The sequence below is a fragment of the Cydia amplana genome, chromosome 23, assembly GCF_948474715.1.
Source record: "Cydia amplana chromosome 23, ilCydAmpl1.1, whole genome shotgun sequence".
NCBI classification, from domain to species: Eukaryota; Metazoa; Arthropoda; class Insecta; order Lepidoptera; family Tortricidae; genus Cydia; species Cydia amplana.
In genome coordinates this window covers 10,397,450-10,412,839 of record NC_086091.1, presented here as the reverse complement: position 1 = coordinate 10,412,839, position 15,390 = coordinate 10,397,450, and the positions used below count along the sequence as shown (strand labels likewise).

At 38.0% G+C, this 15,390-nt stretch overlaps 2 protein-coding genes across 2 annotated transcripts in view; both read right to left on the bottom strand.

Annotated features, from left to right (window-relative positions):
- The window catches only part of LOC134658667 (uncharacterized), a 48,139-nt gene that overhangs the window by 15,111 nt on the left and 17,638 nt on the right, over positions 1-15,390 (bottom strand). Inside the window, exons 2-6 of the mRNA XM_063514320.1 lie at positions 5,794-5,906; positions 4,373-4,459; positions 3,565-3,579; positions 2,829-2,982; positions 1,401-1,594 (exon numbers count right to left, since the gene is read on the bottom strand). Coding sequence (XP_063370390.1) covers positions 1,401-1,594; positions 2,829-2,982; positions 3,565-3,579; positions 4,373-4,459; positions 5,794-5,906 — 563 coding nt within the window. The remainder of the gene's footprint in view (positions 1-1,400; positions 1,595-2,828; positions 2,983-3,564; positions 3,580-4,372; positions 4,460-5,793; positions 5,907-15,390) is intronic.
- LOC134658800 (uncharacterized) overlaps positions 14,777-15,390 on the bottom strand; it is a 71,111-nt gene continuing 70,497 nt past the window's right edge. The window contains exon 2 of the mRNA XM_063514457.1: positions 14,777-14,790. The gene's annotated coding sequence lies outside the window, so the exon portion shown is untranslated. The remainder of the gene's footprint in view (positions 14,791-15,390) is intronic.

Here is a 15,390-nt window from a genome sequence, read left to right as displayed (position 1 = left end):
AACGACAACTAACATACAAACAAAATAAACAACGAACGGACGAACGAATAGACAAACAAATAAGCGCATAAAACATAGGAACGGAGGTCGTTACGATGGGGGTAAAAATTAGTTCTTGTAATAAAATTGATTTTTTTATTTGTTGGGTATTAAAAAAATTCAAAATCGCTCTATTTCGTTACTTAAAATCTTTGTTGAAATTTTTAATTTAAAAATCACAAACTTTATATTTTACTAAAGAAAATAAATAAAGTAAGTTAGTGTAGTGTAGTAGATTTAGAAAGTTTTATTATGTTGTGTTTTTAGTTTTGTGTGTTAATAAAGATAGGCATAATTACACATAGTGATTGAACTTACCACGCCAACCTAAAAACAAATTAAAAAAATTGATTTGCAAGACCCATACAGTTAATATTTCTTGTGTTCAATTTTGTAATTGTAGAATATTTTCATATAGAACTAATAAACTACATTATTGTAAAAATATATATATATCTTTATGATGAGTTTAAATATTGCTGTTTTTTAACTAAAAAAATTTTGTACGAACCAGAGAAAATGAAAAAAGATCTGACTAGACAAGAACTTATCCATTGGGCTATTATACTTACACAAACACACAATCAAAAAAAAACACACAATCAAACCAAATCAAATCAAACACCCCAACAAACGAAATAAATTAACAAACAAACAAAGTGCATATACCGCCACCATTCCATGTCGTGGATTAAATTTAATTAGGGCCCAAAACCATTTTATTTGCAATTGAGGACCGGTGAAGTTATTTGAGTATTAAAAAAGTAACTGACACTATTTCGTTAGTACAGTAGTGAGAGTGACGTCATACGGAACTTAACAATTTTAACAAATGAAAACTGACACAAACGTTACAGATAATTCTACTCACCAGAAAAACCTAAAAACAAAATAGATTTTGTTTAATATATTGCATTCTATCTATATTCCTATATTTAATATACCTACTTTGGATCATGCGTAATTATAATTATTTATTATAGTTTTTCGACTCGAGGTATTACGACGAATATTCCAATTCGAATTTTCGATCGATCGATTCGGTCTGTTTCCGATATGATACAAATTTCTCAGTGTCAAGAGTGATGTTTTTGGTTGAAGAAATGTCACTTTTGACATTGACAGATTAGTATCATATTCGAATAACTAAAACTCGAATTAGCCTACAAGTATGTAGATGTACATTTCGTTTAAACCTCTTACTATATTTCTTTGTAACATGGCAACCAGACTCGGCCCTAATCTACTATGAAGCATCTTATAACGTAGAATGTTCAAGCGCGATGTAGAAAACTTCGTCAACAGAACACCGCCATCTACCGTCAAATGTTAAACTAAAACCATACATGATCACCACTTACATACTTGGCACAACTCCTGTACATTGTACGCTGACGTGATCACTGGCTGACAGATGGTATACGCCGCCATCTTTGACTACAGTAGGTTTCCCGAAGTCGTGGTGGAAATCATCTTTGTAGATAATGTCTTTGTACTCGCACTCGATGTTTGTGTGTGTGTCTCTTATTGAGTCTACGACGCGACATTCGGAATACTGAAAAGACAAGTAAACATATAGAGAGGCGCTCACAAATATCTAAACACGCCTCTTTTGTCACGGCGTTAGAGTGCGTGTTCAGATATTGTGAGCGCCATAGCCGCTCCGATATATCTGATGGCGACTATACACTAGGAACGCCTAGTGAACGCATAAGGAAATAAACTAATAAATAAGTAATTGTTAAGAACTTCCGATAAAAACATCATTTTGATGTCAACGTGTACGTTTGAATTGGTTTTTATTAGCAGTCGGCGGTAGCCGCGGTAGGTGAGCAAACTAAAGGTTCAGTCACACAGGCGCGTTTTCCGGTCGGGGCGTGAGCAGGGCGCGCCGCTTTAACATATAAAACGGTCACGTTCCGCCCGGAAAACGCACCTGTGTGACGGAACCTTAAAGAGATTCGACACACTTACGCAATGACATGTCCAAAGTATGGCGTAACAAGTAGAGTCCTTGCCAATTAGAGTCGGTGTGTGCAACGAAATTATTTATATTCAAGGTAGTTTACTGTTATGTAAATATTCTTTCAGTGTCTACGTGTCAAATTGAACGTGCACGACATTGCATCATATTGGAAGGGGTCCCTTTGTTTCCCATAAAGTTTTAAGTCATAATGTATTGTTCGTCATATTATCATTAGTCATAAAACTGAATCCGTTAACTTTTGAGGAATTTTGTAAGGTTTATCCTATAGATAGGTTAGGTTAGGTTAGGTTTGTTTTATCGCAATTCTGAAAAGTGACGCGTTACTGAACAAAATAAATTATGACTAACGAAAATGCGGGCAAAAAATACATTATGACTTAAAAAAATTTGGGAAACAATGGAGACCCAATTGGAATCATACTCGTATCGTATCGTAGCGGTAAGAGCGTGCGACTTGCAATCCGGTGGTCGCTGGTTCAAACCCCGGCTCGTACCAATGAGTTTTTTGGAACTTATGTCACAGGGCGGACACGCCATACATCAAAAATGATTTGGGTTTATATGTGTGCGCGGCACGTCTGTACACGCGTCATTGTGTATGTGTGCGTAAGTCGCTCTACTGAGAGCATGCCAGAAGTCCGTCAGATTCATGTCGCGGCCAGTCGCGGGGCGAGGTAATCCGAGTCGGGGCGGGGCGGTGCGTGGCCGTTCTGTATGATAATACTATTACTTATTCTGTGCTTATGTACGAACTTCGACTGTCACGTAATAAATGTGTGTGATCCACTAGTTTTATACTTACATAGCACTTCACCCAATCTTGTCCCTTGCATGTCAGGGGTCCCAGTTTCCGGTAAGACCAGGCCATATCGTTTGAGTAAGGGTCCAGCTTTGGGATCTTGCAGCCTGTCCCTTTGTCGTATTTTAGGGCTTTCTGTAACTTCTTTTCTAAGAATCTATCACAGAACAAAGCAAAGTTATAGAAAAAAAGGATTTATGTCAATTTAATACGGAAAGACGGTCTAAAACTTGGAGGATATAACCAAATAGAGACGCCTTGTTTGCAATTTTCTGTACAATAAAGTCTGCCGATTTTTGCGGGGGAGGGGCACGTAAAATGTATACGTAACGTAAAAATAGCCATGTCAGATAAACGACAGTGCATACATTGTATATGACCATTGGCCTCCTATTTTCGACAGAGGGGAACGCCTGTCAATGGCTACTCCATTTGGAAACTTAAAATCCCATACAAAATGACACTTAACGCAAATGCAAACGTTACGTCACGCTATCGAATGAAACTAGGGCTTAGGGCTAGGGCTTAGAGCATTTAATAACCAGAGTCACCTTTAAGGGCTTACCCCTCTGCCGACAACCTTGCACAATTGTGCAAACTTTTGTATGGACTGACGTTTATCTGACATGGCTATTTTTAAGTTAGGCTAGGGGTGCTGAGTCTAAGATGGAGCTCACCGGTTCAGTACTTAATAAATTATTCTTTCTTGATAATTGAATAAAATATATTTAATACTCACTCGATAATAGCAGTTCTGAAAAATAAAAAATAATAAATTAGGTAAATTATACTTAGTATTTGTCTAAGCTAATCCTATTTTTCATGTAAGTCCACACACTGGCTGCGTATGCGTAGACATGCGCTAAAATATTGGAGCCGTGTACGCACACGTCACGCAAGCGGTGTGCCATCTCGCATAAGGATCTGTATATTACAACGCGCACGTGAATGTCTACGCACACGTGTCCGGTGTGCCCTGAATGATATCTCACCGGTAGAAATTAACGGATTCAAAAAGCTTCGTAATGAGAATGATAGGTTATCTTTTTATTACAAACTTTTATTTAACTTGTTGCAATGTTTGTACGTATGTTCGAGTCAAATCTTTCAAGCTAAATTAGACCCATTTCCCATTATTCGATTGAGCTGAAACAGCTGTAATGTAAGGCGCCAGTGCATTATGGTACCATCGAGCCGTGATCGAGCATCTGTTATAGACCAGTACGGTTACCATCAGTTTGTCACTGACATAAACGCCGTCGAGAACGTAATTTACTTTCTATACATCTCGCTCGCACTCGCATATTAGCGCAAACGGGATGTATAGAAAGTAAATTACGTTCTCGACGGCGTTTATGTCAGTGACAAACTGATGGTAACCGTACAGGATAGAGGAGTCGACTATAAAAACTCTGTAAAACAACGCAACCTAATTGTGTTTGGGTTTGAGTATTGTCTCGAGTATAAGTTGCCTGTTGAAAGAAAAGTACAGTCAACGATAAAAGCTTGTATCAAAAATGACGCAAACAACTTATTAATACTATTACCTGTTCTTTATATCAGTACCCAATAGTTTATCGTCATCTTCTATAACATTGGAGAGTTGTACATTCGGGGCACCCGGGACGTCCGATCTATAAAAAAATACTATAAATGAAACCTGACCCCACAAGGTCTCGAATATTGTCCGGTCTACGACTGGAACTAAGAGATAAAAAGAGTGAGTAAAAGGAGAGCTATCCGAAAACTATTGCAAACTTTTATTGTCAATAAAGATATTGTTATTTTTATTAATTAATAGACGCGGGAAAATAATTGGACACTTAATACGACACGGCCACTTCTTGGAAACTATCTTGGAGGGGCGGATAGGACGCAAGCGGGGTAGAGGAAAACCCAGACGCAGCTTTTAGAGTAAATGAAAGAAAAAGTGGGGGCCGTGTCGTATCAAAAAGTCAAAGAGCTGGCGCAGGATAGGGAAAGCTGGAAGATACTAGACATGCGCAAAACCGTTCACTGAGTTGAAAAGAGTGATTCATATCTTTCGTTCGCGGTGATATATATCACTCATTTCGCTCAGTGGATCTGTAGACTATATTGTTCCCGAGTGAGTAGAGAGAGAAGTCAATCAATCAGATACATACAGCCATAAGTGCGACCAAGATGGCGAATCACGCGATACGATCCCGCCATGTTTTTCCGAAACCCTCCGAATTCTTCTGAACCGCTCCGAAACCTATTCGCAGTCTCACTCGCTCACTCGCTCCTCGCGCTCGGCCGACTCATTCGATTCATGAGTGGGAAAGAGCGCGCAAGGAGCTCTGAGCGACTGAGTTACTGAGCGAGTTAAATCATCAGTGAGTTGAAGAGTGAGCGAGTTGAATCAAATGATATAGCTCATTTAAATCACTCACTCGTGAACGACATGTCTAGAAGATACTCCACCGACAAGAGAATAACTCTTAAGTTGATGATGATGACGACTGGGACTGGAATAGCGACTGGGTTGGACTTCGACGAGGTCTGGAGCTGGTGTCTGGGAATGGGAGTAGGAATTAGAGTGGGAGTGGGTATAGGATCAAGAATGGGAATCGAAATGCGAACGCAAACGGGAATGGGCGATTCGAACTTTATGATCTTGTTATGAAACGGTTATGGATATGATCTGTCAGCTGTCAACAGCTATATTTCTTGACAGCTAAGTTCGAATCGCCCGGTCGGTTTTCTAATAGTCTGTAGGTATTAAGTGACCCTGCCTGGGACCCTGGCGGTCCTGGGTGCGGATCCCTGTTTCTAAACTATTGCAGTCAGCAGTGCAACGCGGCATTACTGCCGACAAATTGCTGTCGCAAATGGCAGAACCGATGTTGCCCAGATTTTTGACATTTGCGGCAGCAACAGACAATCGGCCAATACGCGCCGCATTGCTGTTAGTTGAACCCGAACGTCTCTATTTCCTCGTATTTACCTCCGATACCCCACGAACCGAGGCAGCGAGTTGTCCAACGAACAATAGAAATAGAGCGCACAGAGACCGGCGGCCACCAACGCGCACCACCGCTTTCTGAACATCTGTGTGCCCTGTAAAAAAAAAACACATGAAATTGCGTCAAATTATTACCCGCACGAGTTAACAAATTATATATAAACTTTCCTCTTGAATCACTCTATTTAAAAAAACCGCATCAAAATCCGTTGCGTAGGTTAAAGATCTAATACATAGGGACAGACAGCAGGAAGCGTCTTTGTTTTATACTATCTAGTGAAAGAACAAAAAAGCTAGCGCAGCGCCATAAAATGACCTTGAAACGAATACATATTATGTATTATTGGGATCAACTGTCTCGAGGCCTGTTTGGGTTTTAGAATCTCACCTAGATTCGGTACTAATATGATACGTATCAAACCCTGTCACAATGTTGCAATTCATTGAAAATTTGTGTTAACAAAACTTTCTATTGTAGGGAACACTAACTTCATCGTAGGTACCCAACTTCGCCCAAGTAAAATTAATTATGATCAATTAGAAAAAAACAAAATTATAAATAATAATTTTAACTTTTCAGTGAAATTTTAAATAGGTAATTATTTTACACAGTAATTAACTTATGTTACGGGACGAGTTTAGAACTTGCGAAGAAGTTTTTGGCTCTCCCATAGAAAACTTCGACATCTCAAAATGTGGCTAAGAGTTGATACCTAACTATTAAATAAAAAAAATCTACATTAATCAAACGATTTAAAACCACTTTATAATCCTGAAAAGTTATTTTAGTTTTAGGACAAATGATAATAATTATGACAAACAATACATTATGACCTAAAACTTTATGAGAAACAAAAGGGACACCTTAAAAAAGACTTCGAATTGGTGCGCCTGAACAATGCGAGTCTTAGTATGTTCGTATGTTGTCAATAACAAATCAAAACAGCTTTTAAATTTCGAATTGGCCCGGCAACGGAGCGATTCTTACTACTCAAAGGAATTTGAAGCTTATTAACATCAATTACAGTCCATATTCAAATGGCAACCGTCGCCGCCAAACCTTGAACTCTTTTTGTCTGCCAAAAACACGCATGGCCGTTTTTTCACAAACACTGGTGCTGTATCTCTTTCGCACATACTAATGTGACGCAACCATGTATCTGGTGTCTCTTTCTGGCGCAACCATAACATACGATCGGATTTGTTTCTCAATTTCTGTTAAGCAGTATAGTAAATAGGTAACCTATTTTGATGTGTTTATTTACTCGTACTAACTAACGTGATGTGAAATACTAGCAGAATAATTACTAACGAACTAGAATAACTATAGAAGTCTGACTAGAGCTGAAAAGCCGGCCAAGGGAGAGTCGGACTCGCGCACGAAGGGTTCCGTACCATTACCCAAAAAACTGCAAAAAAAACGTTTGTTGTATAGCACCACTTAAATGTCTATTTTAATCTGCTTTTAGTATTTGTTGTTATAGCGGCAACAGAAATACATCATCTGTGAAAATTTCAACTGTCTAACTGTCCGTCTATCACGGTTTATGAGATACAGCCTACCAGCGGTGACAGACAGACGGACGGACAGACGGACAGTGGAGTCTTAGTAATAGGGTCCTATTTTTATCCTTGGGGCACGGAACCCTAAAAATGACCCCACGGGAATTGTGTCGCGAGCGACTACTCAACTGCACAGTCACCATCAGATATATCGGAGCGGCCATGGTGTTCACAATATCTGAACGCGCACTACATCGCCTTGACAATAGAGGCTGTAATAATAGTAAATTGTTAACCAAGGGGTGAAAGGCACTCATTTCTGCCGAGGTAGTTTGGTGCTCGAACGCAGTGAGAGCGCCAAATAGTCTGAGGCTGAAATAATGCCTTTCATCCGAGTTAAATACTTAAATTTTCATTTCGAATACGAGGAAAGTAAAATGCATGTGATTTTAAAAAACATGACTGAGTAAGTATACATTTTTATCTCGAGGGTAATTTCAATTAACAATTTAGGTAAAAGAATCGTTATTTATTGAATGGAGAGTTAAAAATCAGAATGGAAATTGTATAACAAATCCATTTCCCAAACTTCAATTGCTTATCGTAAAAATTATTTATCTTAAAAAAATTAAAAAAATCGTACTTGGAAAGTTAAATGCGCTAGTGCAGAAACGTATCACTTTCTGAACGCCTTTTAGAACAACAGTGACTCTTTTTCAGAGCATGAGAAATCATAAAACTTCTCATATTAATAAAATATAAATTACCTTTCAGCATTAATGCACTAGAAACTGTTAGACAGTAAGCGTGACTACTTACTTAAAAACACAATTAAAAATAATATTTGTTCCCTAGTTGTATAAATGCACTAATTAAATATTTATCACTATCACTATTTTTATCACTTAACCACAAAGACATTTAAACCGATAAATAAAACATTTTACGAACTGCGCTTAGCAAGCGCCGCCGGCCGCGAAGGCGCGTCAAATACAAAAGTCGGTCATTTCATTGGTGGTTTCAGTGCTAACAAAAAATTTACCTTTCATGAACCTTACGCGGTTGCAATAAGGCTTATTGTCAGTTAATATTGTGGATCTAGACACACGGTAGCGTGTCAAGCCAAGTTCTAAATAAGAGATCTGTCGACGCAGCCGGCCGTTTGTAATAGGACCATTTGGAGCCACTTTTCATCCTTACGTTACTTAAAATCTACTAAACATGAACTAATGAAAATTGGTTTATTTATTAAGGCTCTTTAGACTAATAAGCTCAAATTTTATGAATAGATTTCTAGATTTTTTTAGATTTCTTTTAATTTAAGCTGCATGCCAATGTTGAATAATTTTGTAATCACCATGTATGTTGTGGAAATGAATAAAGTGTTTATCTATATATCTATCTATCTGTCTATCTATCTTTCTATCTAATATAACTTAAGCGGTTATTAAGATACAAACATCTAAAAACCGGGAATTTTCTCACTGTCGGACTGACCTAACATCAAAAACTTAACCCACTTCTAGATGACCTAGCAACATACAATTTGGCATCCAGCTGGGAAATTGTATGGTTACGAACCTAAGATAAAGAAACAGTGATATTTCAGGATAATCAATTTGTAATATTTCCCAAAAAACAATTTTTATTCACACACCAAGAACTTTATTTACATCCCAAGTTGACCAGAACTTGGCACACATATATAGTTGCTCAAACCAATTTGTCAGTAAATAAGAAACAAATAAACTATACTCCTTTTCTTTTGGGTGCTAGTACTAGTGAGGGACAAATATAGATAGTATAATATGATTCTCTCTGTCTATGTTTGAAATGAGACGGTCCTTTGACAAACTATTATATAGATCTCAGTTTGTTTGTCGGTGAAGTCAACAACGACGCATATTCCTAACATTGAACTTGGCTCTCATTTAACATTTATGTTTTTGCTGGGATAGTATTTACACTTACGTCATAGATGCCTATGTTATCAATTTCAGAAGTCTGGAATATACGCGTGGGCATAAGTACGTATTTTTGGCAAGAGCGCGATTTTTTGCGTACCTAGTTTAATTTTCACACTTGACGATTCTATTTTTAGTTCGATTATATTTTTGATTGGTTGTTATGGTGACAATTGGCTCTGTGAGCTATACATAGACCTAGCTTAAAACTGAATGAATGTATGGGGCTGTTCATAAATTACGTCATCTATTTTTGACGATTTTTGACCACCCCCCCTAAAATCATCCAAAAATCATGCTTCGAATGACCCCGTTTCCTCCTACGTCATGCTACCATTATCCGATGTCCAGCCCCCCCCCCCATTTGAAAATACGAGAATCGGTTGAAAATTGCAACCAAAACCCCGAGTGTAAAATAGCGATTTTGAACAGCGCACCAAGCGGGACATTTTGGAAACTCAATCTCCCATGCTCGTACAAAATGAGATTTAACGCCGACGTGTACGTCACGTCATGCTATCGAATGAAATTTACACGAGGCTACCATCAGTTTGGCACTGACATACCTAAACGCTATCGAGAACGTAATTTACTTTTCACCTCAGCAGCTCGAACAAGGGTACATTGCTACATAAAAACAGTGAGCAAAATCGCATTTTGCTCACTGAGTGAGACAAAATGAGCAAAATTCGATTTTGTTCACTGTTTTTAAGTAGCAAAGTACCCTTTCACCTTTTCACCAGCATCTCGAACTGGTGAAAAGGTGAAAATTTAATTGTTGATATATCTTAAGAAAACATGAGTGAATAGAGGTAAGTGATGAAGAAGGAATACATTTTTCGGGTTCTCTAATATGTTCTCACTGCTGAGGTGAAAAGTTTTGTGAACTACACGAGATCAAAGTTATTTACATCTCGTGCGCTTTTGAGTGCGTTACTACGCTCAAGATTCTAAATTAGATTCACGAGCGTAGCGAGTATTATAGAATCTTTCGCTTGCACGGGACTCAAAATAAGCACTCGAAGAAATATCAAACTTTGATCTCTTGTTGTACAAATAACTATTCTAACATCTCGTTCGTACTGGCATATTAGTGCGAGCGAGATGTATAGAAAGTAAATTACGTTCTCGATAGCGTATATGTCAGTTTTGACACTGTCAGTGACTCATGGTACGGGCTCAGGGATACTGGGGGGCGATCTTTGAATGTTGAGCACTTGATTTACATGTGGGTCCCTTCAATACTATCTACACTACTAGGCATTTAAATTCTAATTCTAGAAGTACTAGATAGACTTGCAAAAATAAGTACAGTCAGCAATAAAAATGTGTCAAAAAAAAAGTGACCTATTAAAGTTTATAGATATCGCTTGACAACAAACAGTACCAGAGGAGACTGTAGCTCCATCAGATATATCGGAGGGGCCGAGGTGCTCAAAAATATCTGAACACGCTCTAACGCGTTGGCAATAGAGGCGTGTTCGGATCTTTGTGAGTACCTAGGCCGTTCCGATTACTGGTACACAGTTCCGCGTTTGCTTCAAACATAAGAACTCAATAAGAAGAACGTCTGATTTAATTAATGTCAATTGACCAAATACATAAGTAGTAAAAGGTCGCAATAGATTTTTGGTGTAGTGATGTAAGTACCTAATCAGCTCAATCGGTTATATCAGGGGTTCTCAAAGTTTACTTTGCGACTACGAATTAACAAATTATTCTTGCCACTCCCTTCCCTTATAAAACATAGTTTAAATAGGAATATTTCCCAGAAAACCGACTCCCGTGCCAGCAAAATCCAATTGCCATGGACAGAAGAATTCCCGTGACCTGACCAAATTTTGAAATTGAAATATCTTTAAAAGTTTCATGAATATGTATACCTTGACTTTATTTTATATTTCTACGAATTATCACATTACATTATATTATATTAAATCAATATTTCAAAATTCCATGGGAATTTGACAAAAATGCTCGATTGTTGAAATCTACTTACGAATAATTTGAGAACCACTGGGGGATATGGTCCCGCAAAGAGATAACATGAAAACATTTTTATAACATTATCCTTCTGTTTTTAATTATTTATCCTGTTCATTATGTTTTACTGCGTACTTTATTTAGTTGAACAGGAGACTTAAATAGGTACCTAACTAATTAAATATTTCAGCTTCACTGTAAGAATTAAGGGTATTCATAGATATCCTAGTGATATGCTGTCATCGTCAATTACGGCCCAATTCGAACAAAGCTTATAAGATTACACCGATACGATGCTGATTGAAAAATATGTCACCTTTGACACTTGTCAGTGACATCTTTTTCAACCAAAAAACTACCCGATAATCAAGGTTTTGCCGTACCATATGTTCATTGTGAATGAACTATTTCATTCTTTCATTCATTCATCATATCCGCACTGTACTCACCTTTAGAAACATAACTCTATGTAGTAAGTAAGGACCAGTGCTTTGAATGTTATACTCTTTTATAGGGTACTTCCTATAGTCTTTTGTAGGGTACTTCCTATAGTCTTTGTAGGGTACTTCCTGTAGTCTTTTGTAGGGTATTTCCTCACGTGGGCAGATCCGAACGAGATGGCATTCCGCTGTAAAGAAAGAAAGAATTAAGATTTTATTGTAATAATTTATCAGGGGACATCTTACACAGATCAACCTACCCCCAAACTAAGCAAAGCTTGTACTATGGGTCCTAGGCGACGATATACATAGTTACATACTCGTACTTATATCGATAAATACAATGCTTATCCATATCCATACTATTATAAATGCGAAAGTGTGTCTATCTGTCTGTCTGTCTGTTACCTCTTCACGCTTAAACCGCTGAACAGATTTAGTAGAAAATTGGTATGGAGATAGTTTGAGTCCCGGGGAAGGACAAAGGGTAGTTTTTATCCCAAAAATCAGCCAAAGGGGGTGTACTAAAGGGGGGATGGAAGTTTGTATGGGGAATCGTTAAAAAGCAGATTACGTAAAAATAAGCTTCCCAAATTACTAACTCCACGCAGACGAAGTCGCGGGCAAAAGTAGTATATATATATTTCACCGCTAAACCCACACAGACATATGATTAGTATGCCTGTCATATAACTTTCTTTCTCTTTTTTTAACAAAGATGTAATTTAATGTAATACTGAATTAAGTCGGGTCGGTATTCATGTCTCGTCGCAGAAAAAGGTATTCTTGCAACCCGAATAGGTACCTATAGTGCGCGTCTAGATAATAAATTGACTGGAAGCGTCCTTTTTCCAGGATGTATCCTTTCTTCCTTTATTATAGTTACTTTCTTCCTTTATTAACTAAAAAAGTTCTTGGTTGAAAACCCATTGCACAATATAAAGGAGTATCTTAATTATAAGTCTTAATATTGTTAATTAAGTCCTAGTTTTTAAGTCCTAGAATAAGTCTTCATGTAGAACTCGTATTACTGTGCCCCAACGGGGTTTATGCTGGAACATACTTAAAAATCTTGTAAAACCCATAAAAGCAATAAATAAATTATGAATTATAGGTCATGTTGTCGAGAAACTTATATGGAATTTGACGTTCCCTGCAGTAATGCCGTCGACTGCAGCAATATTGCAGCGTGACAAATACTGCCCACTGCATATTCTTCCTCGCATTGTCCCGGCATTTTGCCACGGCTCATGGGAGCCTGGGGTCCGCTTGGCAACTAATCCCAGGAATTCGCGTGGGCACTAGTTACGAAAGCGACTGCCATCTGACCTTCCAACCCAGAGGGTAAACTAAGCCCTTATTGGGATTAGTCCGGTTTCCTCACGATGTTTTCCTTCACCGAAAAGCGACTGGTAAACATCAAATGACATTTCGTACCTACATAAGTTCCGAAAAATTCATTGGTACGAGCCGGGGTTTGAACCCGCGACCTCCGGATTGCAAGTCGCACGCTCTTACCGTTAGGCCACCAGACCTATGCCCACTGCATCACTGCCACAAATGTAAAAAACCTGGGCGGCGACATTTATTCTAATATTTGCAGCAGAAGTAGTGGTGCAGTCGAACGTCACCATTATACAGTGCTTAGTAACAAAGGAGGTATAAAAAAATAGCAGACGCCACTGGTGATCGTAGAGCTGGCAGCTTCCTCGCACAAAGATTAAGTATTGCGATACAGCGAGGAAATGCTGCCAGCATTTACGGCACCATGCTGCAGGGGTATATGTATTTAGTTTCTTTAGTTATTTATTTTAAGATTGGTTTTACTTATATTTAGATTTAGTTTTTAAGTTTTATTGGTTAATGTTTTTCTATGTTTACTTACAATAAGAGCATTAGTAATAAATTGCGAAATTCCCACATGTGATTATTTCGGAAAATTCACATACTTTTGCATATAGAACGATATTTCCCATTTACAAAATGTTAACTTACTTTATATATTGTTAAAAAATTCAAATTTTTGGAATTCAAGAATAAACTTTAAAGTTTATAAATAAAACGCCGCGGCACATTAAAAACGAAATAGAAAAACAACAGCTAACGAAATATATAAATAAGTATATAAAATTACTTCTCACGAAACATTATTACCTATTTTAATTACATATTTACTAACCATTAATACCTACAGATTGGATTTCATTTATTGCAAATTAGAAAATTCGCGCGGCGTCACGTCTTTTGCCAAAATGGTGTTTAGTTTTAAGTTTATAAACTTTATTATGTACCTATAAGTACAAAGTTTAACAAAAATAGTGGGGATCCTTTTAAGGAATTTAAGGGCATATTCGGAACCCCTGGTGTAAATTTCATTCGATAGCGTGACGAGCGTTCGCGTTTGTGTTATGTCTGTTTTTGTATGGGATTTTGAACATCGCGCCAAGCGGGACGTTATGGAAACTCAATATCCCATACAAAATGACACTTAACGCACGTCACGTGACGCTATCGAATGAAATTGTCAGGGGTACAGCCGGCCCGGCCAAGCTGACAATCGCTATCTCTTCGACAACGAAACGCTTTGTGTATCTCTATCACTCTTCCATATTAGTGCGACAGTGACAGTTGCGTTTCGATCGCTACGGAGCGTAAGCGATTGGCATGTTGGTTTCGCGGCCAGTAATAGGTACTTAGCTCCTGGGAATAGGCACACTGCCTTGGCACTAGACTATTAAACCTAACCTATATTAAAACGCACGTTAACTAATTAGTCAGAACAAAACATGATAATAGACCAAGAGCTAGCACCGGAAAATGGTGTTAATGTAAGTATACTAACATTAAAATAATTATTACGGTTTAGACTCACGTGTTTTATTAAAGTCGGGTAGGTATACTTATGATCATCAGTGAAACGGAACTATTACAGTCAGTTTGCTATATATACAGTCACCTGCACTAATATGTTACTCTTCGAAGGGCGCAAAAATTTGTGACACGCTCTTCCGGCTCTACAAATAAGATCGTGTCAGATATTTTTGCGGCCTTCGTTGAGTAACATTTACTGCAGGTGACTGTACTAGCTACTATATTCTGGCGTCTGACAACTGGTCATCGGTGGAGGTCAAAGGACAGGCCAGTAAAACTTTTTAGTTGGACAAAAGGAATGCCAAAAAACCATCCCGTTTGTCATTAGCATAAACAAAATTGCGGAAAACAAAAACTGTCCTCAAATATTCGCCCGTATTGGATTTACACACTGTATAGAATTTTTTGGGCCTAGCTCCTGGCCTATAACAGTGATATAAACGTAAATTAGCTTGATTAACGCTATCGCCATATGGTGGAGGCGGAACACGCGTTCTCTAATTAAATGGGTATTCGATGTTTGCGAAACTTGTAGCTAACTAAAACCGGCCAAGTGCGAGTCGTACTCGCGCACGGAGGGTTCCGTACCATCAACAAAAAATAGAGCAAAACAAGAAAAAAAAAACAAGCAAAAAAACGGTCACCCATCCAAGTACTGACTCCGCCCGACGTTGCTTAACTTCGGTCAAAAATCACGTTTGTTGTATGGGAGCCCCCCTTAAATCTTTATTTTATTCTGTTTTTAGTATTTGTTGTTATAGCAACAAAAATTTCAACTGTCTAGCTATCACGGTCCGTGAGATACAGCCTGGTGACAG